Source organism: Thunnus thynnus, chromosome 12 (genome assembly GCF_963924715.1).
Source record: "Thunnus thynnus chromosome 12, fThuThy2.1, whole genome shotgun sequence".
NCBI classification, from domain to species: Eukaryota; Metazoa; Chordata; class Actinopteri; order Scombriformes; family Scombridae; genus Thunnus; species Thunnus thynnus.
Genome location: NC_089528.1, coordinates 21,146,950 through 21,174,450, shown reverse-complemented (window position 1 = coordinate 21,174,450; position 27,501 = coordinate 21,146,950). Strand labels below are relative to the sequence as shown.

Sequence of the window (27,501 nt, the reverse complement as noted above, 5' to 3'; positions counted from 1 at the left end):
GATACCCTCCTTTTCATGGTCACGCTCATAAGTCCTTTGCTTGCAATGCATGGACAATGTCTGCTGCTGTGAGACTTATGATAAGAATGCTGATCACAAGGATAACTCTAGCAGCCTTTGTGCTCTTCATCCAAACATCTCCATGCTCAGCATCAAATGGTACAGTATACCCTCAAGCTTTCTTATTGGACATATTTTGTATATGGGGCCTTTTTCTCTTGTGCCCTTTGTTGCAGGTTTGTGTGTCAACATGAATTGGTACTGATGTAAAGATACTGGAAGTGAGTTAGATTCTAAGCTTCACTACAGGATGGTAGTCAAAACTATTGCTTTTCTGAATAATGAATATATTTTGATATGTCATTGTTACAAGTCATATAAATAATTGCTTTAAAAGTGCAAATTTGGGCTTACCAAAAAACTAATACAACTGTAGCAACAGACTTATCTCAAGCATGTGTGCATCTCTAATCTGTCACAATTGAAGAGTGAGCAAAGTGAGGAGAGAGGAGGTGCAGTTTAATAGAACATAGATTAATGCAAAATTCTTGTTCTCCACAAAGTCTTACAGACAAGTGTGTCAGATCATAAACTCTGACTGCGAAAAGAAGAAGAAAGAAAGGACTAAAAGACTTTTGCCCATAAAATAGACAAACCATAAAAGATTTGATGTTTCATGTTAACTTTTTAATACATATTGGAAATACACTTATGCATGTGATGGGCTATTCAAAACATAATGTGTACAGCATAATTTTAACAGATTTCTTTTTGCATATGTCTGTGCAGATTCACCATTCTCACTCACTAACAAGGCCACTGGCTTTTGTTTGCTGAAAAAATCAAACCGCTGCCTTGACGTGCGCTGGACGACCGGTGATCGGCTTTTTGTTACTGCCACCAGAAAGTGCCTGGGAGTGCAGGGCAAAAGTGTGGGGAGTGGAGTAAGCCTCTACGATTGTGACGAAAAGAGTGATCTTCAAAAGTGGGAATGCAAGAATGAAACACTGCTTGCCCTCAAAGGCCACCAGCTCTACATTGAAGTCAAACCTGATGAATCAATTGCCCTCTCCAAAACAATAGGACCCAATAACCACCTCACGATTACAGGGACAGCCAGCGGTGCTTGCACGAGAACATACAGAGGTAAAGTATGAAAACCTTGATTTTGAAGAGCATTTGCCAGTCCTTTACCTCATGTGTAACAATTGGAAATCTATACAGGAGCAAATTATCTTTGCTGTGTTGAGAGGACTCTTCCTTTAAATTGGCTCACTCATTAGATGTTTTTTGGCTACTCCCATGCTGCTGATGGGCAGGTTGTTAATTGAGTACTTGTGATCAATCACCTAATCAAAAAACGCCTAATACTAAAATATCAGGTGAATTATGATTCTTTATTTTGATGCATCTGAATCCTCCTCTGCTGGCTCTGCATGCTGGTATAAATCAGTGGTGAAGGGAGGATTAAAAAAATGATTCAAGCTTGTCCTAAAAATTTTGCAAAAAAACATATCTTAATGTGGAATCTCAAAGAAGATTTTATTTCATCAATCTTTTTTCTTCTCTTTTAGAATTGTATACCATTGATGGAAATGCGTTCGGTAAGATCTGCATGTTTCCATTCATGTACAAAGACCGGTGGTTTGGAGACTGCACTACATACGACTCCTCCGTGAAGCGTCTTTGGTGTGCAGTTGAAACTAAATTTGAACATGAGCAGTGGGGATACTGCCCAACTTCTTGTGAGTCCTACATTTAAGATTTAAATCTCATTACATTGAGCAGCAAACATCTTTAAATGAAATACATTATCTTATACCTGTAAGCACTATAGGTATCTTCAGGCAGATTAATTTGGTTTGAGAATACACATTGGAAGTTATTGTTCTGATTTGAGATAATTTAAGCACTCAGTATAACAGCACAGTTGTAGGTTACAGCAATACATGTGACGTTTCAATGACTGAAGAATTTAGTGTTCCATATTTCTGTATCAATGTTCAGCCGCAGATTACTGGGAGAAAAACCATGTAACAGGAGCTAGTTACCAGCTGAACACACAGTCAGTTCTGACTTGGCCCCAAGCTGCAGCCAGCTGCAAACAGCAAGGTGCTTCCCTGGTCAGTATCACCGATCCCAGTGAGCAGGCTATTGTCTCAGGTAAGGTGCCACCCAGTGGATATTTGCTGGTACTGCAAAAGATACAAACTGATCTAACATAGCAGGGTTTGTTGACGCAGAAATGAATAAGAATGTCTTGTATTACATGGGTTAAAATGGCTCATGTAACACTGAAAAATAATCTTTAAAAATGTTTAGATTTGATAGATGATTTAATTTGTTCACAATGCAGTTTTTCATGTTTCATGAGTTTTCTAGAAATCACACAAGGTATATTGCTGCACTGATACAAAGGTGTCTCTTGATTTCTAGAAAATTCTGTTTTGCATTTGAAACAGCTAAAATAATCTCTGAATGATTTACTTTTTGTACCATTATTGTCAACTTGATATTTGATCAGGCTGTAATATCAGAATATCCGAGGGTATTAGGATTGAGATCAACCCACTGTTTCCCTCACTAGTGAGTCCAAGGATCATTGTGACTCTGTGAGCACAGAGGAGAGATTGTGCAATCTATTTCATTCAGGAGTGATATGAGGCTTCTGTACTTTGGAAGGTCTTGTCAGGTCTTTGGTTCCCTGCCAATTGTCCTCAATTTATACAGTAGCCAATCACTTTGTCACAAATTATTACTTACACTGATAAATGATTTGATAAATTCAGCCACAGCAGATTTTGAAGCTTGAAAGCTTTCCCCTCCGTAGTTTCACAAAACCCATCATGGGCATTATTAATATTTAATGTAAATATTGTAAGATTTAAACTTCTCTTGTGATTTGCTTTCTTTGGTTAATTTCTCTGTGTTTGTTTTACTGTGATTTCAGTCTTTTTGTGGACTTGTTATTAAGCAATGAAAAAGAGGAACATTGTGAAAAAGAGGAACAATGTCTTTACTCCCTTTTGTCTCTCTCAAACACACAAACACAAATGAACACACAGCACTATTGGGATCAGGGAAACATAAACTTTGGATTGGGCTGGTCTTGAACCCTGAACATGGCTGGCAGTGGTCTGATGGGAAGCCCTTCCGTTACCTGAGATGGAATAGTGGTAAGTCTGCGCTCCAGTAAAAGACAACTCAGACAACTCTATTACAGTCCCCTCAAGCAATAACCTATAAACCAATGAGTTGTACAGTTTACTAATAAATGACAAATGAAATACTCTGTAATAGTCAAACAATCTATTACGATGGCTTCTTGTATTTGAAAGGTGTCACTTTCAGTGATGAAGCCACAAAGAGTTATCACCCAACTTTGCAGTTCTCCTCAGCTCTACAGAGCTTTATTGCATCTTTCAGCTCATTGTTTTGGTTTTACGTCGCACAACTTTACCTTTTACACTCATAGCTCTCATCAGCATTGCTGATAAACCCACTATATGCTACTGGTCCACCACCAACGGCAAACAGACACAGTTAGTGATCAGCTGATGAACATAGTGGAGCATCTAGCAGCTAAAGAGCCAGATATTTCCTGCAGAAGTTTGTGGAGGCCAAAAACAGAGCTCAAAGGAGAGTGAATATTGGACTTTTATTTGCCAGATGGCCAGCAACATGACTCTAAATGAATGCTAATGTTGCTTTATATCTGCTGGATGTCTAATTAGGCAACTGTTTGGTAACAATCCATATCAACCTAAAAGGTGATGATATGTAGATGTTGTGTTTACAGCTTGCTTCCACTGCTCCCAAGTGTCCAAAATTTGTTACTGCAGGTTTTATGGCAAACCCATGAACCCATACTTTTCTGTGACATTCTAACTTTCATCTCTTGATTATATCCTTAAAATGTTTATTTTAATCCATTTTTTATTTTACATTAAATGTCATGTCTTGTAAAACCTAATGATTTTCATATTTAAAAAAAGCTACCTGTCAAATTCTCCCCTTAAAGGTAGTATAAATGAAGTAATTTATTCTACACTACATGAATCTCCACTGTTATAACGGGGTCTTGAGTAAAATCATCATCTTCTTTCAGGAAATCCACTTCCTAATCCGGGACACAACTGTGCACTTCTTGACTCTGCTGGGCAGTACTCTTGGATAAGTTCATCCTGTGCCAAAAAACTGGGCTACATCTGCTACAAAGATGGGGCTCTACCACCTCCTCCACAAAGTACAGAATAATATTCTACTCCATTCTGTTCTCTGGCTACTGTATTGTTTCTTGCTGTGACGCATTCACTGTATGACATCAGTCATTCAGTCCTCTTTATCTTTGTTCTTTTCATCATTAGCTGAGCAAGGATTTTGTTCAAGCCCTTGGATTCCCTATAATGGCCACTGCTTCCACCTTCGTCGTGATCCTCTTTCATGGACTAATGCTCAGAGAGAGTGCCGCAAAGAAGGAGGGGACCTTGTGAGCATTCGCAACGTGGAGGATCAAAGCTTTGTCATCTCTCAACTTGGATATGGTAAGTGAAGGCAATAGATTTGAAGGCAGTCAAACCCTCTCAAACAGTTGAGACTGTGCTGGTCTGTTTTTTCTGTAGAATGATTTTAAAAAGTGATCTCTTTTTTTGTGTTTGATATGAGAGCCAAGAAATTCTGAATAGGGAGGGAGAACACATGCACACACACAGACTTAAAATAATCATTAACATTATACATTTTGTTCAACGCGACTGCAAGTCTAACAAAGAAAGCAAAATCAAACCTTTTTGATCTTTAATTAATGAGGTCACTTACTAATCCAGCGGAAAATCATATATCATGACAAGTTGTCACATTCTCTGCTTCACTTTGCTGTATGCCTCATCTCCAAATTTACTAAGCTGGCACCACAGAAACGAATTCGACTTTTTATAATTATATTCAAAGTGTCCCAAAAATGAACAATCTTAAAATCAGATATTTATTGATTTATATATTTGCTGACTACTTAGGGATCTGTAGAAATACAGTTTTCTTTAACAGAGTGAAGACAGTACAAAACAGTATATCCAAGGAAACAGATAAATAAGCTTGTCCACTAAACTAATCAAATTGTTCTCCATAATGGATTAAATAGAATTTAAATTTTACTGACAGATTTTAAAATCTCTATGGTTGTCCATGTTTACCAATGTTCAGATGGTACAAATAACTCAATTAATTCCAATGTTAAGAATGTGTTAAGACCATGAAATGTCATAACCACTGTTTTTTATTTTTCACTATACATGTCTGCAGCCTCCACTGATGAGCTTTGGATTGGGCTGAATGACAAGAAGACAGAGGGGTTCTTTGAGTGGAGCGACCACTCTACTGTCAGCTTCACCAGCTGGGAATTTGGGAAACCAACTGTCTCTACTGTTACAGACGACTGTGTTCTCATCAGGGGAGAGGTGAGGAGCGCCACATGTATATAATGGTGCACATATCCTTCTTACAGGCATACATGTAGTATATCTGGGGAAAGTGTCTGCTAACATCCTGATTGTATCTATTATCAGTTTTATAATTATTGTATGCAAGTGTTTTACAGTCATTTTTTCTCATAGCAGGGGAACTGGGCGGATCGTGGGTGTGATGAGAAACATGGCTTTATCTGTATGAAGCAGAGTGAGACTGAAAGCACTGGAGATGAAGTAGTTCTGGACCTAGGCTGCAAAGTTGTGAGTGAAGTTTACATGAAACACCTATGAAAAAAGTATCTGGCCTTTGTGAACACCTCACTAAGCAGGGTGAATGATTAAAATCCAGAAATTAACTTTGAAAAGTAACTGGTTCAATATCACATTCAGTTGGAAGTCAACTCCTCAGTACTAATCAGTGCTTGGTTGCCTACAATCCAGGGTTGGAAAAGACATGGCTTTGTGAGCACCTCACTAAGCAGGGTGCATGATTAAAATCCAGAAATTAACTTTGAAAAGTAACTGGTTCAATATCACATTCAGTTGGAAGTCAACTCCTCAGTACTAATCAGTGCTTGGTTGCCTACAATCCAGGGTTGGAAAAGACATGGCTCCTACTGCTACTTTGTGGGGACAGAGACCAAAACGTTTGATGAAGCTAAAGATGACTGCAAGACCTCTGACTCGTACTTAGCTGATGTTTCAAATGGGTAAGAACATTTCATGTTTTTATTAGTCATGTGATGTGAATAATTCTATGAGTATACCAACCACACACAAGCACACATAATTTTATCTATAAACTTGTGTAAATATTTCCAGGGTGGATAATGCATTCCTTGTCAGCTTGGTGGGGTTGAGACCGGAGGAATATTTCTGGCTGGGGCTCTCAAACCAGAAAAACATTGATGAATTTGTGTGGACCAACACAGACTCAGTGAGATTTACTCACTGGAACACTGAAATGCCAGGTATGGAGAAATGTGGAATTCCATCTTTAAGATGTGGCATAAACAGCAGCCCCACAATTTACATTGGACTATTTTTTCCCCTCAACAACTCAAGGTCATCTACAGGGCTGCGTTGCCATGAAAACTGGGATTTTTGCCGGACTCTGGGATCTGCTGCCCTGCACCAAAAAGGAGAAATACATCTGCAAGCACCTGGCAGAGGGGGCAGTTGTAACCTCTGCACCAGCAACTCTTACTCCTCCTAAGTGTCCAGAAGGCTGGAATCGAGTGGGAACCAGAAACTTCTGCTCTAAGGTACAGCAAGAGGTCAACCTGACTAAACCACAATTAAAAGATGTTATCTATTAATACCACCAAACAAGAGCCACATGAGCTGCCCAGTGTCCTCCCGCAATAACCATGAATATTAAACATGATCAGTTATGCTACTGTAAGCAATTGAAATAATGCAAACACACCAACTGTGGACATTTTATGAAGTACTTAAATACCAGATAAATACCAGATAAAGGGATCAAATTCATCAATTTGATCCCTTTACACTTACACTAAATTTTAATGTAAATAGACTACGTTTTGATCCAAATCAGATCTTTATCAGGTAAAGAAAATGCTATATGGTACACAAAATGTGTTGGCAGGGATGTTAATTCTAGTATCAGCAAAATCTTTCTATGCTAGTGTAACACACCTGTCTCCACCTAATACACTGAAAGGATTGATAGTAGATCAATAGATCAGTTTTTCTCACACTGATATACAAATTTCGGGGGAAAAAAATATTCAAATTTATATCAAATCCTCTCATCTACCGGTCTATTTTAATCTCACTTACATTTTTTGTTTTGTGTTCAAGTTCTTTACAGGGCCTCGTGCAAATGAGAAGACCTGGTTTGAAGCCAGGGATTACTGTAGGGCCATCGGAGGAGACCTACTCAGCATCCATGGTCCCACTGAGCTACTTGTGGGACGGTATGAGCTGAATGAATATTTTAAGTCAAAGTAGCAGCACTAGACACAATGTAAAAAATGCATAACTCTTGCAACATTAAATATGGCACCTCTTAATATATTGTAATTAGATTCCATCTGATTGTAAAACACAAAAACTGTCACATAATGGCACTGGCACATAACATAAATAATGAGTGTATTACAGTTAAGTCTGTATTGTATTATCAGTACTTAGTTAATATGTAAAATGTAAAATGAAATAGATTTATTTTGGCTGGAAATGCTCTACATACTCTTTTACGCTATTGAGACATGTTGGTTTTGACAGTAGCACCTATTTTAACTGTCAGTGTCAATTAAGTCTGTTCAAAACAGATCCAATACACGGGCAGACACACAATTCACAACATGTTTGTATTTTCACAAACTGGCATCCATCCAGTAGTGAACATCACACTTGCGTAACTGGTTCCTCTACTGTTTTTGCTGCTGCTTTCATCACTTGAGTTACATATTGCCTCTAGAGGGAGACAACATGCAGCAAGTCAGACATTTTAGCTTTAAGAGAATACTATGAAATGAGGCAAAATGTCTTTGCAGCATAATTTATATGATTTTGTGTACTGCAGTCATGGAAAAGCCTGGATTGGACTTCATATCCCTGACTCAAGCTCTGGTTATGTATGGAGTGATGGATCCCCGGTTAGTTAACAGTGTTCTGCTTTTTACAACTAATTTGATAACATGAATAATTTAATCTAATTTTTTCCTCGTTACAAGAAAACCATTAGTTTTGTTGTTTTCTTTTTGTTCACAGGTAAACTTCCAACACTGGCAGGAGGGGGAGCCAAATAATTTTAATAATGCTGAATCTTGTGCTGAATTCCAAATTAGAAATGCCGATGACAGTGGGTCTTGGAACGATGCGCACTGTGAGAGTTACAATGACTGGCTGTGTCAGATTCGCGGAGGTAAAGTCAAGAAAATGTGGACTGAATGCTTTTCTTTTGTCTAACCTACTGAGTAATTAGTTTAAAGCTTCATCCAGGAAGAACTGACTCAAGCATACATGCTCTCTCTTGCTCTATTTCATTGGTGGAGTGATTCCCCACTATGCTGCAAAGCTTCCCAGAAAGCACATCTCAATCACATTCAAATACACGTTTCCAAAAAAAAAAAAAACATTGCTGGCAGGGGTTAAGACTTGTTGCAACTTCAAAAAGTACAGGTTTCAAAAATGATTTCTGATATATATGGCCAGTTGCCAGTTCAGAAATTTGAATTAAACAAGATCGAGGAAACAATTAAACTGTATTTCTGTTTAGTTTAGATTTTTACAATGAAAGACCATTATAAACCTGCACACTGTGGGGGTAACAAATCCAAGTATCCATACAAGTGTAATGCAATCTGATATTTAACTTAAATAGTTAACGTGACAGAAAAAGTGCTGAAAAGAAAAAGCATGAACAGAAAACATTTAAGGTAAGAAATCATCATCAATTATGTAAACACAAGAACAACACAAGGGGATCTTCAACTCAGGACAATCAAATGAAATGAGCGAACTCCCACAATGGTTAATCATCCAAAAGGATTAAAGAGACCACAGCTGTTGCTACATGCATTTAAAAGCTCAGACACTGAAACAATAATCCAGTGGGAGTGTAGCTCCACATTACAGAAATATAAATCAGAATTAGAGTGTAAGAGCTGAATCCCTATTTATACACACAATAGTCTCTAGAAGTATCTCAGCATGATTGGTCAAATTGACAATCAAATCCTGCCAATGCTACTATCACCTTCACCCCTATGAGCTAAATAATCCTGAAGTAGAGGGGGTTTGCTGTGCTAACTTTCTTTCTACATGAAATCAACACTTATCTGTTTTCTTACAGGAGTGACTCCAAAACCACCTCCGAATAATACTGTGGTGGGTAAGTTGACATTGTACAACCAAACACACACCAAGGGTAATGAAAAGATAATGCAACATATTGGAAAACTAGTCACAGCTGGTTAGACAGAGTATAACTTCAGTCACATGACATATTTAACCCAATTTTATGGCTTTTGTTAGTTCAGAATTTCTCATAGTTACGATTACTGCACAAGACAGTTCATCAAACTTCATAAAAGTTCATTAACAGCTTTTTAAAATGAATAACATGTCACCAATCTCATGACACACTGACTGATTTTCACAAACATTGATAGTGTGAGCACATACTGTAAAAAACTTTTTACATTTTGACTAGCACTTAACCAGAAGCTATAAAAAAAATTACTAACAGAACTAAAAAAGTTGATGTGTTCAATATAGAAATAAAGTCCAATATAAAATGTGTAAAACTCATAAAAATCAATATGTTAACAAATCTTTTGCAGGCTTTAACACCACTTCCGATGGTTGGATTGAGTGGAAGGGGAATCAGTATTACATTAACAGAATGTCAATGGCCATGGAAGATGCTCGTCACTTCTGTAAGCAGAGACACGGGGACTTGATGACTATCGACAGTGAAGCTGAAAATATCTTCATATGGAAACAGGTAGGTATTTTTAGTTAGCTTAACAGTTAGCACATTCAAATGTGGAACATATTGAAAGATAGTTTACTGACTAGAAAAGTAGGTCTTAAACCTTCGGTGTATTTTTTTTGTTTGCATGTGTACACAGATCTCCAGAAACTATGGGACCTACTACATAGGTTTGTCAGTGGATCTTGATGGGTCATTTTGGTGAGTATGAATGAATGACACACAGTAGCTATAGTGTAGTGAATCGTTGGTTCTAGGGAGGGCAGAGGAAACTCTTGGCTGGCTGATTATCATGTTTAAGCATTAATGGTACTTAGAGTGGATAGCCTCATAATCTGAACATGATCATTTGTTTGCTTGCTTGGGTATGAACTTTTGTAATGCATCAAAAAGTTTCTTTTACTTTATCCCAGTAAGGTAGATACTAGCTATTAATGCAACAGACTTCTAAATTCATTTAAAACAAGGATATTTATTGTTGCTAGTTGACTTCAGCCTTAGTCCTTCATCACTGACTCATCCATTGTTCTAACTTCATAAGAAGTTTGTTGTGAGATTTTTTTGACTTGTCTGGATACACTTATTGTCACCCCTAAATTTTATTTGTCTTCTAGTTGGTATTTATCATGCAAAAAAATGTCTACTGTCAATGTTATGTAAATACCTGTTATGTAAATACATCAAATATTTATATAATTACATATTATAATTCAACCGAATTGCGTGTTTCAAGGTGGATGGATGGTTCTCCAGTGGCGTTTCGAAGATGGGATGAAAATCAGCCTAATTCTAATACTTTTGATGAGAACTGTGTTGCTATGACTTACTATATGGGTGAGTAACCTAATTCTAGGCACTTGCAAATTAAAGTATTAACACTAGATACGATGTTCTGGATAAGATTAATATGCTGTTCTAAATAAAAAACGTAAAATGCTGTTGGTAAAAAGTTTCTCATGGTATCTCTGCTGTGCACAGGCTTCTGGCGTACTTGTAATTGTGGCCAAGAGTACCAGAGTATTTGTAAACGTGGAAGCTCACCACCCGTCAACACCACTGTAGCCCCCACAAAACCTCCTAAAGGTGGCTGCCAGCCCCCATGGACAAAATTTGACTCGAAGGTAAGAAAACACTGTTAACCTTCAAACCTGAAAGAGCTTTAGTTTACATCTTTAGTGCAAAGCCTTACAGTATACCACTTTTTAAATGTCTGATCTCATTTAGTCATTCTTTGTCATGTGGACCTGGTCTGACCATAGGGATGACCCCCGAAACCCAGTTCTGAATTGGAACTGGTTCTAAAATGTTCAGAACCCGGGGTATTTTTGAGGTTGGCTCTTTGATCTGTACTTTTATATGTTTTGGTGTAACTCATGGTGGGGCTCAGCAGAGCAGAGAGGCCACGGTGGAGACAGCGTACCAGTTGAACTGAAGATAACGTTATATGCAAGTCACCAACATCTAGGCTTGTTACTGTAACTGCAATAAAACAGGTTTAAAGGTAAAAGGCCAATAAGAGTAATTTAGAAAAAACACCTTTTCAACAAGCATAAACATGTGGAAAAGTGATAATTTCACCTGCTTTGGCTGCAGTTTGTATCCATCGCTGGCATGTTTTACACAACCGCAGCACGCTGGTTAGGCTAAAAGCTAATTGTTATAAAACAAGCTAAAACGAAAGCTGTCTTTATGTTGCCTAACTGTATAGCTTGGTTAATGTATATTAAAATGTGGAAAATTCTTGTAAACTCAGCCAATGTCTGAGATGGCAGCCCCCCCGTTACCTCATGCCCATGTTTTCACCCCTGGGCTGCCCAATAACATTGTTGTTGCCAAGCTTCTCCCAGTTATATGTACGTAATATGATATGTTTAGGCCAATGAAATCGATGTATTCAACAAGTTTCCTGTAGCTAACATGTCAGACATTGTTTCACCAAACTGCAGACAGAAAACAGGATGTGAAAGCAGACAAAGTCAAACTTACAGCATCTGCACTCACAGACCCTGAATGTTGCAGAGAAGAGTAAATATTGTACAATATAACAAGGTATTTGTTACACAAATTGATTATGAGCTAAGTAAATCCATTAATACCCCCTTTGTTTGCAAAGCAAACACACAAATCATCCTTCACCTTCGCTGAGGGGTGGACAAGCCAAATAAGGCAAAGCAAAAGTCTTTGTTAGTCTCCACATACTTTGCGCATAGTAGAGGGCCACCACCATGGAGAGGTTATTAGCGCTTACGATGCATGGTGGTGGGGATTTCATCACCTAGAAATGGGAAGAGAAAGCAGTAACTGTTGGCACAGTTTGTTCAAACACCACAAAAAGTAATTTGGCAGAGGTGACGCCAGCAAGAGTGTCAGGCAGATCTGAGCACGCCTGCTTCCCTCTCACTTAGGTACGAAGGTACATACCAGGTGCTATTAGCAACACAAATAGCAGTCAAGGTCCAAGGCTCACACCAGCGGACTGAAGGCATGCCCAGATCCACCAGATGCTCTTGCTGGAGTCACCTCTGCCAAACTACTTTTGTGGTGTTCCAACAAAGGGCGCAAACAGTTACTGCTTTCTCTTCCCATTTCTAGGTGATGAAACCAATACCACTATGTTGAGGCTACTAGCACTTACAATGCATGGTGGTAAGGATTTCATTACCTAGAAATGGGAAGAGAAAGCAGTAACTGTGGGCGCTTTTCGTTGGAACACCACAAAAAGTCATTTGGCAGAGATGACGCCAGTGAGAGCGTCTGACAGATCTGTCTTCAGTCTGCTGGTGTGAATCCATTCTGCTCTGCTTTGGACCTTGACTTCTGTTTGTGTTGTTAATAGCACCTGGTATAGACCTTTGTACCTAGGTGAGAGGGAAGCAGACGGGAGAGATTGGATTAGTACAAAATCACCCGGATGAAATGAGTGAGTTGGCTCACTCCCAGGTTTAGGGGGTCACTCATGGACCAGGAAATGAAGAGATCGGACAATAGAAAAAGCCATGAAGTGGAGTCAATACAGCACTAGCAGTTCAAGGCTTATCAGCGACGTGTATATGGGAACGAGAGGCCATAATCTGGCAACCCTAATGCCATTTCACCCTGAGGTTGCTAAAAGCATCCATCATTTCCTCAGTCCATGCTATCTGCTCTAGCTGTTTTGGTGTCATGCAGGGTTACAACGGAGTGTCTAAGGCAGAGTAGTCCTTAAACCAACTGTCTGCAATAATTTCCCATTCCCAGGAATGATATCATCTGTGACTTTGTAACAGGGGGAGATGTGTAGCTCAGCGCCTCCAGTCTCACCAGTGACAACATGAGCTTTCTGTCACACAGTGTGTCCCGAATAGTCCACCTTAGAAGCCACAAGCAGATCACCAGCATACTGAATCAAACTACTGCCTCCAGGCAAAAGCAAATCATCAGTCAGCCCTTACCGCCACAGCGTATACTGTAGGGGACTAAATGAATCACCATTATTCATGTGACTATATACTGTTTTCCTTCATGTGTGACAGCAAACAAATACTGGGAGCTAGGGTGCAAGGGAGCTCAAATGAACCACAGTGTAAAATTTAGAGTCGGTAAGGCTGGAAGCAACAATTGGTGTATCAGGAATCATACAAGTAACTAGTACAACAATGTCATTAATTTTGTGCAAATCCTGAGTGAATCGATACACTCGAAGTTTGACATGTTTAGGCAACTGCTTAATGGGTGTACTACATGGGCTGTGAGTCTCCACAATCACCTTGTTCCAACAAGGAATACTTCTGATACCACCACTTTTCTTTTTTGACAATGGATACTATTTAATTTGGTGGATAACTGCCCCTGGCTTCAGGGTGACCCTTTGGTAGGGGCATGTGTTAACAAAGCCACATGATTCTTATGTTTTGCCCCTAGTGAGGGGTCTACAGCAGAAAGTACTGAGGGAGGGAGCCATCTGTGATCACCACCAGACATAAGAAGTGTGCATTCTCTGGGTTGGGGCAGTTCCAAAACCCACTCATCTGTATCGTATGAGTACAAGTTACCAAATGCAGAAGCAGCAACAGAAACATAACTGCATTTCCGAAATTCAACAGAATCTTTCCACAATTCATCCAGGTTTAGTTCAGAGTCACATGACACTACAAAATGGTTGTGTATGGGGACATATAGTACACAACCAAGAGTAGACACATTGTTGTTTAGAGTCAAGTTATCACACACAGACAAGTATCAGTCTTCTCCTCCTCCGTCCTATTTTGAGCATCATACTGCTCAGCACATTTTTCAATGCAGCCAAACATTCACGCATATGAGTAATCCCAGGCTGGATCTCTGACCAGCTCTAGCGGATCAATACAGCCTTGCAACATTGTTATTGCCCAATTTTCAAAACTGCCTTCTTGAGGCCAGCACTCAGCTGACCAACTTGTGACATCCTGAAAGCCATATGTTCTCTCTACAATAGTTACAGAACTGTCGAAACCTGGATTTGTTAATCCTTTCATCCCTTTTTAAAAATTATTTTATTTTATAATTTTTCCACATTAATTTCTTAAGTTTCCTACTCAGTGTATTCTGTTCCTTAAACGGTACTTTCTTTTTACTTCTCTTACTTAGGGAAACCCCCATAGTGAAAGTTTCTGTCCTACCAGTTGCTGTTGTCCAACGAAATGTATCTTAGTCTCAGGGTCGAATCCACCACATTAGGCTCTATCCGTTTGCGTGATGCAGGAAACAGAGGCGGTAGAGTAGACTTGAAGCTTAACAGTTGTTTATTAAAGACAGGCCTGGAGAAAATCCTATCAACATCAGAGATACATCACAAAGTTCTACATATGTCTACACCCCTGGGCTGACCAATAACATTGTTTCTCCAAGCTTCTCCTGGTTATACGTATGTAGTATGATATGTTCAGGCCAATGAAATCGATGTATTCAACATGTTTCCTGTAGCAAAGGAGTCAGACATTGTTTCAGCAAACTGTTGCTGCAGACTTCTACAAAACAAGATGTGAAAGCAGACAATGTTAAATTTACTGTGTCTAATGATGAATGTTCCTACGCCTACACTGACCTGAATTTGTCCTTACAGACCCAAAATACTGCAGAGAAGAGTAAATGATTGATGAAATCAAATCCATCAGTGGTTACTGGGTTACTTCAACACAGGAATTGGTCTACATAGGGCAGATTACCGCAATGTTGCATTACCCGATTATAATCTAAACTTTTAAGTAGGTACACTTTGTGTCCAATATGGAGTTCATGAATCCTTGAAAATCTAACTTATCATAATATTACTTAAATAAAACTTCATATATGAAGTGAAAGTAAAAAAAAGAAAGAAAAGCACATGAGAATGTATCAAATGTAGAACAATATTTGACATGGGGAAGGCATGCAATTTTTAGATACTGTAATACTGTAAGATGTTAAATGTGTAAAACAAAATTTCACAAGCACATGTGGTTTCCAGACATTTCATGTAAATATCATATTTCACATGCAAAAACATGAATTAAATTTGCAAATGCAAATTAAAATTAACAGAAATGATTCCAAATAAGTGAGTCATGAAAAGAATAAAATTCCATGCAGTAAAATACCATCTACTGTAACATGGTTTTAAAGAGAAAGCAATACAGATAAGGTTATCAAAAGTAATATAGTAACAATAATATTATTATTATTATGCACCATTCTCATTTGACGCATTCCATGCACAACGCAAGTACACTATAGAGCTCTTTCAAATATACATGACTGTGATTTTAGGGCTACAACGAAGATGAAGTTAATAAATACAGAGTTTCGTAGAGACATAGGCACACAGATGTATTTAAGATTAGATCGGATGGCATGAAGTCTTAATGAAAGAAGGCTAAAGAGTTGTAGAGTGAAAAATCACTGTTTCATTTCTTATCTATAGTGCTACAATATCATCAGTGACAAGGGGACCACCTGGGAAGAAGCAAGGAAACAGTGCAAAATGATGGGAGGGAATTTAGCCTCTATTACCACAAGGCATGTGCAAGGTTTGTTCTGTTGTTTTTCCATATATTTTTATGATGATCATAAACATACATCATCATCATGTGTACAATTTAAAGAGTGTGAAAGAAAATCTCAGGAAAAAAATATAAATGGACCTTGAGGTAAATTTTTGTCAAGCTAAGATTTTGTAAATTTAGTCTAAATTTAACTTAATCATGATCCTGCAAAATGAACAGTGTACTGGATGCATGTACTGTAAATCTGAAAATGTACTGGAAATATTGCCAAAATTGGGGGGAAAAAAGAGATGAAATTAATTGATTTCCACCTCTTTCAGCATTTTTGATCACCAAAATGGCTGAAGCAGCAACCAAAGACCTGTGGATTGGTTTGAATAGTTTAAAACAAGATGGATTTTACTGGACTGATGGAAAACCAAGGCGATACACCAACTGGGGCTATTCTGTGAGTACACACAATATACTGAAGCAAATTAATGGAAAAATTTAAGAGCAACTTAAAACCAGCCTCATGTTAGGTCAGCTGGTGTTATGTACTTTTTCAGACCTCCAGTAGTGTTAACTTTTCATCTTGCTGCAGTGATGTAGAGGTGTACGCAAAGGTGTGTCAGTGCACTGTGACATCACTGTTGGTTGTGGTTAAAGGTGCAACAGGCTTGAAATTTTAAACCAGTGTAATACTGCTTTTTAGCTTGGTACTGAGTTACTATTTAAGTGAAATGGAATACAAATAAAAATGGTTTTGATATAACTTATGTTAACATCTTGATATTCAAAAATCTGATTCTGCCCTTTAGAAACAACGACGTCGTCCAGGGACCTTTTACCAAAGATGGAATGAGGTAACAATTTCAAGATTGACTTTAAAGTAAAATGTCACTGCCTTTTAATTTTTTTCATGACATAGAGAAGACAGTTAACTATCATCATCAAGAGTTAGTTGTCTGATCAATCAATCAAACGATCAAAACTTCTGCAAATATTAAACCAGCAGCATTAGTTTTAAATGGTTATGCCACCCTGAAAAAACTCCTCCCTGTACCTCACCAGGAAGACTGTGTTCTGATGACCAGTAATCCTACCCTTGGTATCGGGAAATGGATGATTAAGTCCTGCAATGACACCAATGGATTTGTTTGTCTTAAGAAACTTGGTAAGTTCCTCATTTTCTCTTTTAGAAATTGTCAAAGGCTTAAAACTGGGTGATGCAATATTCTGTTTAGGGGAAGAATGTCTTACATTAACACCCTAAACTGCAATTGGTGTACACCGCCTGGTCTAAACAAATAATGTTAAAGCAATAGTGGGACATTTTGGGAAATGTCTTGCTTTCTTGCCAAGAACACCGTGCTTATATCTGTCCTGTAAATATAAGGCTACAGCCTAAAGCAGGTTAGCTTATTTTAGCACAAAGACTGGAAACAAGGGCAAACAGCTAGCCTTTCTCTGTCCACAAGTAATTATCTTCTCTCTTCTCTCTATATGTTGTTTGTCTAATCCAAACAAAAACCAGAGTATAAAAACAACAAGTTGCTGATTTACGGGGGGATATGACAATAATAATGATGTCAGTAATAATGCATAATCTAAATCACCTCTCATTTGATTTTTCTCTTGCTCTCAACAGACTCAAGTACCCAGTCTCAAACAGAGCCAACAGTTTCTGACCTCTACGTAAATTTGGGAAATGACAGCATCAAGGCTGTGACTCAAAATCTCACCTGGGATGATGCCAAGAAGAAGTGTGAAGGCGAAAAAGCCAGCTTGGCAAGCTTGCGGAATGACTGGACACAGGCTTATGTCGAGTTACTGGCTATGACTCTCAAAGCTCCTCTCTGGATTGGACTTAACAAACAGCAGGTACAGGGTTACAAACCTCATCATAAAATTACTGTGGCACAAAAATTATGGGATAGTTCCAGGGAAGATAACTAAAATAGTATCTTTTAAAATTGGTAGCTTTTAATTAACTTTCCCATACTGGATACAGAAAAACCCTCACAAGTTAGTTTGGTTTAGTTTGATTTAGTTTACTATCCTTTCACAAACTACTTTGTCAGACAAAACAACAACCAGGACATTACAGTTAAAGGCATACATAAAACAGTGCTCCATACTACCAGGCAGTATGTCCCACTACAATATCACCAACAATCAAAAATCAGATACAATAATAAATCTTTTAAACCACAAGAGTCAACCTGTGTGTGAACAGCATTCACAGCAGGCAGTGGTGAGAAACAGGAGGAGGCTTCTGATATTTTCATTAAGTTTTATCACACATTTGGCAATTTAGTACATGTTGTTTGTACAGTACATATTACACTACAATATTTGTTGCCACCGCATCATAGATTTTATACATATTTCAAAACTTTTTACGACATTTTATCTCCAGACTCTAAATAATCTATGCCTTAATCTTGGTAGCATTTGAACTAATACTTTAGAAGTTTTGGGTGATAACTGATTATGAAGATTTTAAAAAAAATAGAGTGAAGAAGTTCAAAATTAAGCATTAGTTGTAGTTAAGCAAAGTTTCTTCACATATTGCAAAATGTGTTTCAAAAAGAATGAAGTCTCTACGACCTGGTGATTTCTGACAATTTTTGAAGATTTGAGGGCTGTACTGCTAAAATTTTGAAAACACTCTTACAAACCCAAACACTATGATTTTGAGGTTATGGGTCGATTATGAGGTTTTGGGGCCCCTTAGTGGCTGAATAGCCCAGGAATGCACAGCGAAGCTCAGAACTAGCATCCAAACATGTGCACCAAATTTTGTTACAATAGTTCAAGCCACTTTTGATTTATGAGCGTTTCTGTAAAGTTGACCTTAAAGACACAGGTGTAAAAATGTTTAATTTCAAAACAGAATAGAATATCAAAACAAGAATGAATACTTTTTTTGTGGCTTGATCCAAACTTTTCATGTGTGAAATTTGGTAAAGATTAGATCAAATTTGAAAACTGTGAAACTTTTGGACAGTTTTGAACATAATTCAAAATGGCGGAAAAATGTCACAACCTGAGAGGATGGGTTCCTACTTCCAAATGATGTGAAATCGTCCACAGAATCGAGGGGAAAAGCAATTTTGTTCGAGGTCGTGTGGTTCGGAAGTGCGCAAAAACATGAAAACGTCAATTGTAGTGCCACCATTAGGTCAGATGATGTGATTTTTGTTGTCTGCATAATGGGTAACTTTTTGAATGTGTAAGTGTTACAGTTTCTGAAATGCAGACACTTTTAGCAGAGAACAATAATAATATTTCTTACAATTCCATGAGGGTTCCAGCACCTTTGGTGCTTGGACCCCTAAAAATGACCCCAAAACAGAATGGAGTATCAAAACAAAAATAAGTTTTGCGCAGCTCGATCCAAATTTTGATGTGTGAAATTTGGTACAGATTACATCACATTTGAAAGCTGTGAACATTTTTTAAAGTTTTGGACATAATTTGAAATGGTGGAAAATCATGTGATCAGAGAGGGTGGGTTCCTATTCCAAAATGATGCAAAATCATCAACAGAGTCAAAGGGGGAAAAATGTTGGGCGCTGTAGGTCTTACGGTAGGTTATTAAGAATAATAATAATAATTCTTAAAATTAAAAGAGGGCTCCAGCTTGGACCCCTAAAAATGCAAGTGACAACTCTCATATCACAGTGATTTGTTTAACAAAGCTATACAAGAAGGTATAGTTGACCAGGGATGTCGCATAAAAGTGTATATTTGTTTAATCTGTTTAGCATAGTAACACTTTTTAAAAAGCCATTTACAATGTTTAACTTTGGTAACATGCTGAAATGATGGCTAAAAATGCATATTTTTAATATGACTGCATTTGACCCATCCTTGCTTTCAGACCAATGGTTATTATAGATACATTGATGGATGGCACTTGAACTTTGCAACCTGGGCAGAGGGTGAACCAAGCAGGGACCGACCTTGTGTGTACATGGATGTGGATGGAAAATGGAGGACCGCATTTTGCAATCAGACCTTGAATAGTGTTTGCATGCAGTCTGCAGGTACGATCATTAACAGGCTGAAGTAAATTAATACAGTTCATTAGTCAATGCAAAGTGTCAACCTCTGTAAGTTTAAGTGATTATACTGTAAATGCAGGATTATCCTGTCCGCTCTACCTCTTTGGCATACACTGTGTGAGATGTTAGCTTGTTATGAATTTGCCCTGATTCATGTTCATGTTGCTTTATATGACTGAAATGACCAATGTCAAGCATTCAGTGCTCATTAATATCTTAAACAGAGTGAGGTTGAAAATAAGAACTCACTGGAGAGAAGGTAGGGTGTTAAGCAACCCGTCAGGAGAAAAACTGGCAATGTCAGGAAGATTTAAAACAATAATAACACAACTTACTTAGATGTAGACAATACAGTAGATCTAAACTCAAAGCTGGCACATAATTACTTTTTTGCTGAGTGCTGTTCAGCAGCATTGTGCTTAATGCTGACACTGATGGCTGGAAGCCATATTGCAACAGTCTAACAGTCACTGTCCTCTATCTCCTCCTCTTTGTGACCAAGCAGTTTTCCAATAAGCCAGTGGAATTTTTAAATGGTTTATTTAGTGTAAGAAATAGAAGATTTATCTCAACCCATAGAGGAACACCTATTCCTTCAGACAGTATGTTATGATCCTACATCAGTACTGTTTGCAATATATAGAGGTTTTAAGTTCACTGCAGTCAAAATAAGGACATTAGTTGATCCCAAAGCCTCATCACTGTCTGTGTCTCACAGATGTGCCACCAACAGAGTCAACCAGCTTCCCAGGAGTTTGCCCCGAAGAGACGAGTGCGGAGTACCACCATAGTTACTCCTGGCTGCCATTCAAGGGTCACTGCTATATGTTTATCACAGAGGAAATTGAATGGGCAGATGCAGCTACTAGCTGTGTAAGGCATGGTAAGACACACATCTAGAGTAAACTGGACTTTCCAATGTTAAAAATATTGTATATGGTTGGGTTGATATCAGTAAATGTGAACCAACAGCACATAGTAGTATGTGTCTAGTAATCATTACAACCTATGACTATTTTTTTTGTGAAGGTGGACTGCTGGCCAGCATTGAAGATCCTGCTGAGCAAGCATTCATTAAAAGCAATGTGGAAGTATTTCATGACGGCCACAGCGCTTTCTGGATGGGCCTGTATAAAACTCACAAAGGTATGATCACACTATTTGTTCCAGCATTACATGATAATTTTCAAGAAAAACTGCACTTAATGACTAATTGAAAGTCTCTCTCCACTCAAAAATGTGTTTTGCTTCTTGTTCCTACAGTTGAATGTTTAAGCTTCTCTGTGCAGAATGATGTATGTGCAGAGTTTGACACTAGAAAGCTATTTTCTCTTTCATCTGCTGAAAGTGGAAACTTTTCTGAGCTCATTGAAAATCCAATTTTAAGGGGCGGGCCTATTAATATGATCTGTGACATCACAAAATTCTGGTCCAATATTCAATTTACACAAGTGTGATGTGGAAACTTGAAGCCTGTAGTGTGCATACACTGAGAATGGACTTCACAAAGAAGTAGGAGACATCTTGTGTCCAGCAGGAAAACTTTTAAGATGAAATATATTTGCATATTTATAGATTCTGGAATTTTTAATGAGGGAGAAGGAACATGTCATTTTAAGGATTTTAACAAGATAATTTAACTTCTTGTGGAAAAGCTATATCAGACACAAATTATTATTCAAAGAAGAGTATTTTAAATACATCTTATAACATGTCTGGAGGGGATCTTTAGAGAAATTGGTGATACAATCAATTATTCTGCTAATGTGAAAGAGAAACAAACCGAAAAAATTAATTTGGTAGGGGGAAAAACTGAGCTCAAATTCTAGCTCAAATTCCCCATTTTAAATTTAGTTTACCAGATGTTGGTTGTTTTTATTTTTTTGTTCCTTTGTTTACTTTTCTTAAGCACCTTTACAGATTTCTGGCTAGCAGCAAAGCCATTAGCACAGTGTGTATGCAAACTAACCAATAGACCGACATGCGTAACCAGACAAAAATATTCTCTGTGGTTAACCGTTGACATCCCTAATTGAGTTTGTGTTTGGCCCCAGGAACATGGAAGTGGTTGGATAACACAGTCTTGGACTACACTAACTGGGGTCCAGAAGGGCCTGATAGTGACTATGGAGAGATTGGAACCGCAGATGGGACTTGGAGTTCAGGTCGCAGGTGGCATGACAGGGCATACATCTGTGAAACACCCAAAGGTAAGATCATCCATGTAGATTTTAATCTTTTTATAGGCACTTTTTATACATGAAGCTTGCTCAAAAATCATCTGTTGTCAGAGGGAGCCATACTATAGAGTTTGTTGAAAGTCAATTTTATATCATTATCAGCCCTTAGAACCTTGTGCACAATACAGAACAAATTCATTTGTGTCACTTGCAAATTACTACATGGCAATTTGTTTTGTATTGCAATAAATTGTTTCCACAACAAGGTGATTCACTGTATCCATGTTTTCAATGCACATGTGCAAACCTTAACTGTCAAGTAACTTGAATCTCAAACTACTGGGTTTCTTCGGCAAAAATGTAGCTTTGTAGATTTTGAATTCTCTAAACAATAAAAGCCAGAATTGGGTAATAAATAGACTGCTACAGTGCATGTAAAAACATTTAAGAATTTGGTTAAGTCATAGTTACTCAAGTCATAATTTTCAATGTTTGGTTGCAAATCTTTTGCAGCCAATGTCCAGCTAAAGAACTCAACCCACAGATCAGCGAACACTTAGTGAACTTAGACTAGATGCTGGAGTTGAGGGAGAGCTGATAAAATTACACATTTATATTCTTTAAAAGGGTTTGTTATCTGTTGTCTTATCAGTTTTCCCCTCTTTCCCAACAGTGATACCAATAGATGCAGGATTAAAACCTGGTAAGCTACACTTCCTCATCTCCTGAAGCTGTGTAATATTTGAATGATTTAATTATAATATTTGTAAAAAGTATATATAAATAATTACAGTTATCAAAAACCATGTAGTAAAAAAATAAATTAAAAATAAACTTTAGTCTAAATTTGTTTTGACTGATCATCTACTTGCTGAATCTTTGCAGAACCTCACGGACCAGGCGGTCATCACAATCGTGCCCACACGAGTTTGGTTGTTGTGCTGATCATTATGATCACTTCTACGCTGATAGTCACTGCATTCTTCCTCTACAAGAAGTCTCCTCGTCCTTTACCCACCTTTGACAATCCACTCTACTTTGGCAGCGAACGATCCCAGCCTGATGTGGTTGACACCAATAAACTGATAGAGAAGGCAGAGGAAGAAAATCCTGAACCTATTATAACTCTGTGATTTATATAATAGCAGAATCTAGTGGGACATACACTATACTGTATCACATACTGATTTAGTACACTTATGCTTCTTTAGTGTTTGTTTTTTTACTATATACAATATATATTCAGTTATTTAACAATATATCATTAAGCATGAGTTTCAATGAAGTTGGCAATGTCTGACCTCATGGAACAACAATTTAGGCTCTACGATGTCTCAATGGGAATGATTTGTATTTGATTTTTTCTTTTATCTACAACTGAATGTATATAATTGTTACATGTTATGCTTATGCCCACTAGATGATATTCATTGCTTGAAATGCGTCAAAAACTCATTGCCTTTCATTATGAAATGAACATTAAACTTGGCACTTGACAATTTACTGAGTTATTCCTTATTAATAAAACAAGAGATCAATTTACTTCCCATCACTCTCTGTTTCTAGCTGTCCAAAAAAGAACCCACCATCCCTCAAATAAGATTTACTCTAAGTTAGTGATACTGCAGTGCCATTACGCCCATGCATATTTCTATCATCTTGTGTGCTGATAGCAAGTCAATACGCATATATGATTTCTTATCAATTATGTACAGCAAAAATGCCAAAAAAAATCATCTTTAAAAAAATGAACCGTAGCTGGAACTCATCTACTGTCAGTTGTGACATATTAATTTTTCTAAATTTTTAAAGTACAGACCAACTGATGTCTGAAGGATGATACAGACCTCAGCAAGATATCAAAATCTCTAAAAAAAAAAAAAAAGTGGTTGACAAGGTAAAACTAAATAAGAATCCCCAATAAAAATCATCCAAACAAAAGATGAGTTGACCCAGCACATGTACAAACAACTCATCTTTAACATTAATTATTAACACAGACTTCACAGACTGAACCGAGATGTCTGAATAAGTTTTATTGACCAAATCAGTGGTTTTTCATATCAGAGCTATGATGTTTAGTATCTTATTTATTGGTTAAAAGAAAGCAAAAGCCAAAGAAACAATCATGATGCAATAATTCAGTTGCAGAGAGATGGTTGCTGAAGTATTACCTTACGGTCAAGTCAATTTTTTATGCTTTACATAAAGCAGTTGATCAACATGATACAATCGTTTTAAAGCAAAGTTTAACAATACAGAACAACAACAATTAAAAATAAACATCAAATCAAGCACACATACACACAGACACAATAACAAGAATGAGTAGACCAGTTTTCCAGAATCTACTTGAGATATGAACCCTCTGACTTTGGATATATTCTTTAAGTGATAGAAGATTGTCCTAGAAGGGAACACTAGAAGTGTGCTGTTGCTGATGGTTCAGCAGCAAAAAGTCTTTACAGCCTTACAGAGAATGGAAATTTATGTCAGGGATGGCTGAAATTCATTTTTGGAGACAATCTTCCCTCCTTTAACAGCAAGCAGCAACTGGTTCTGTGTGTTCGGCACATTTTACAGCTGAGTGTCTGCCTAATAAGATGCCACAGGATTTTCTACGTCTTCATCTTCAATCTTTGGATGAAGTTTTAAAACAAGTGCACTAATAAACATTGTTTCTTTCTGTTACACAGTTACCCTACACTACACAGCTTTACTACTGTAAAGGAATAATATATCTGTGCTAAGGCTTAGCTAGCTTTTACTTTGTTAGGAAACTGAGATACAATCTTACCGTTCTGAAACATCCTTTTCAAATCACAACTGTGCAACAGCAGGTTCTTCTCCTTCCCATTCCTGATCAGATCCAGTTGCAGCCATTACTCCATGTAGAGATGCGGCATAAAGGGATTTGTATTATTATTTAGGTAGTATTCCCGATTGGCCAAAATGGATTTAGAGAAATCTAAACAACCTTTGGTGAATAAAATGTGACAAATATGTTTAAAATAGACTCAGAATTTATGAAAACCAGTCAAAAAGGGCCATAAAACCAGATCTTTAATAAAGTTATAAGAGATATAGGTTAACACTACATAAGGCAGGACATGTACATTATTTACTTGAGACAAGAACAGAATTTCTTAAGAGGAAATGTTGTACCTCAATTATGCTGACACAGGCAGAAGCAACTTATTCAACTGTCTTTAGCTCAAGTCTTTTCTTACACAAGTTCCAGACTCTGATGTTGACTGATTTATTTGCCTGGGAAGCCATTTGTCATGCCACAACTCATCTGCTGACTGGTGGACCTTTTATTTACCAGAAGAGCTTTCACAGTTCCCGGTCAAGTTAACATGTCAACATCAAATCATTACCATTCTACTAAATGTCACATCGTTCCCTCCCTTAGCGGAGGTTGATTCATGTTATCATGTGTCTTCCTGTCTTCTTTTCTTCCTGCTACTCACTAGCACTACCCTGATTCACCACAGCCTGAAGTTGTGTAACCTGCCCCTTGATTAAAACTCAAAGGCAGCAGAAATTTGGTACAGATATGCATGGTTCCCACATGATGTGTCCTATTGTATTTGGTAATCCCCTGACTTTTACTGTAGCACCACCATAACATTTTTGGCTTTAAGTGAAATATCTCGAGAACAAGCTGCCTGCATTGCTAGAATCTTGTTTACTTCAAAAAAAAAAAAAAAAAGCCATTGACTGACATTGCCAGTGCAAAGCAAAGTAAAGCAAGAATTTACAGTGCCAGTTGCAACTTTTTTTTATTGTATTGACTTGTTTCCTGTCACATGATCGCAAAAGATATGTTTATGTCTATATTGAAGGTTTTAACAAAGCATATTTGGCGATGAGACAACACGAGGCAACATATCCGGTGGTATTACGGTCTAGTTCCAGCCTATTCAATTGGTGGCCTGCAGGCAATATTCAGTCCAGAAGCAACCTTCAAGTGTCCCAGCAAGCTTGAATTAAATAGGCTATTTTAATAATTATTAATTTATTAATTGTAATATTATCTTATAAAAAATATTTGTTAACAGCAATGTTATTGTGTAGCTTTATCACACATGCAAAAATGGGTCAACCATTTTGGACAGCTAGGTATGGCAACACCACATACACCTGCCCCACTCTATTGTGCTTGTTTTTGGCACTGACAGGCTCAGATTTTTATTATAAGTGTCTGACAACATTACGGAAAGGACCCTGCAGAGAAATAAAACGTTTTTCTTTACCGTTCGCTTGATACAGTCTGTTTGTTATTGTGTCTAACCAAGTCTTAATCAAGGAGAAGTCTCAAGAGAGTTGAGTTGTTGCAGGACGACAATGGAGGAAACATGAGTAAGAGACAGCAGAGAGAGGAGCGCTGGAAAGAGTTTGTTGTGATGGAGTACAGAAAGTGAAGTGTAGTTTAGCATCATCTAAAAGATTTTCAAAGTCATGGCTGAATATTTAGCTGATTATTTAGCTGTCTTCCTGCAACAACTAAACTCTCACAAGATTTTAGAGCGAGACTTCTCCTTGAGCGAGACTTGGTTAGACACAATAACAGACAGACAGGATCAAGCAAAATGTATAGAAAAACATTTTATTTCTATAATGTTGTCAGAAACTTATAATAACAATTTGAGCCTATCAGTGGAAAAACAAGCACTTTTAGTGGATGTAAATGGAGATACTTGTAGAGAGAGATAGAGTGTGTTACTGGTTACTTATATTGCTACTTGTTATGTTTGTTATGATTCTGTGCATTGATAACTCTTGTTTATTCTGTTTCTGCACTTTGTGAAGTGTCTGGGTCAGATATGTGACCAAAAATATTTTTTATTTCAATTAAGTGAAACAGTAAACATTGCATTTTTTTACTATATTGATTTGTGTTTGTTCAAAATTTGTCATTACCAAAAGCCAAAAAAAAGGCTTTTAAATAGGCTGCTGAAAATGTCTGGCCCATCTACATTTCCTGGTTTTAAAATCTGGCCCAACTGAATTTAGCCCTGGTCTAGTTCTTTGAGGTTGGCTTAACGAGTCAAGGCCCTTGGGCCCTCTGGTCTGACAGTCCTCTCGTTGTTGATTGTAAGCCGTCCTTTCCTCCTTGTAAAGACTGTTTTTACCACACCTGTACTAATTTCTGTCTACTCAGACGTTTTCTACAGTGCAACCATTAAAAAAACCTAACAAGACATTCAATGAAGAACACTAAACTGTAATTGATGTCAAAGAATTGTTTAAGCACAAAACAAATGTACAGAATTTGGGATTTATGGTAATCAGTTCTTAGAAGTTTGCATTTGCTTACTGACACTAAAAAAA

At 37.6% G+C, this 27,501-nt stretch overlaps 1 protein-coding gene across 2 annotated transcripts; it reads left to right on the top strand.

Moving 5' to 3' along the window:
* On the top strand, nucleotides 1-23,667 carry LOC137194408 (macrophage mannose receptor 1-like). 2 transcript variants are annotated; one of them, XM_067606284.1, is made up of 31 exons: nucleotides 1-159; nucleotides 790-1,146; nucleotides 1,575-1,745; nucleotides 2,008-2,163; nucleotides 3,066-3,176; nucleotides 4,109-4,246; nucleotides 4,368-4,544; nucleotides 5,302-5,456; nucleotides 5,616-5,726; nucleotides 6,060-6,175; nucleotides 6,288-6,436; nucleotides 6,531-6,730; nucleotides 7,293-7,408; nucleotides 8,020-8,092; nucleotides 8,208-8,361; nucleotides 9,292-9,330; nucleotides 9,782-9,945; nucleotides 10,073-10,134; nucleotides 10,667-10,767; nucleotides 10,912-11,054; nucleotides 15,851-15,956; nucleotides 16,253-16,380; nucleotides 16,733-16,777; nucleotides 16,986-17,088; nucleotides 17,563-17,795; nucleotides 19,801-19,966; nucleotides 20,703-20,867; nucleotides 21,014-21,130; nucleotides 22,039-22,194; nucleotides 22,838-22,867; nucleotides 23,050-23,667. In XM_067606284.1, exons 1-31 carry the CDS (start codon nucleotides 57-59, stop codon nucleotides 23,295-23,297), a joined length of 4,293 nt encoding a protein of 1,430 aa, XP_067462385.1. In that variant the 5' UTR covers nucleotides 1-56; the 3' UTR covers nucleotides 23,298-23,667. The 2 variants fall into 2 exon arrangements, with proteins under 2 accessions (XP_067462385.1, XP_067462384.1); XM_067606283.1 differs by having other exon boundaries at nucleotides 5,613-5,726.
* The last annotated feature ends 3,834 nt before the right edge of the window (nucleotides 23,668-27,501 follow it).

Excerpts from the sequence above, each read along its gene's own strand:
- LOC137194408 (XM_067606283.1), top strand. The coding sequence starts at position 57 with ATGTCTGCTGCTGTGAGACTTATGATAAGAATGCTGATCACAAGGATA. Across the intron at positions 9,946-10,072 it reads ATATCTTCATATGGAAACAG|ATCTCCAGAAACTATGGGAC; the intron begins GTAGGTATTTTT and ends ATGTGTACACAG. Across the intron at positions 19,967-20,702 it reads TGTTTGCATGCAGTCTGCAG|ATGTGCCACCAACAGAGTCA; the intron begins GTACGATCATTA and ends TGTGTCTCACAG.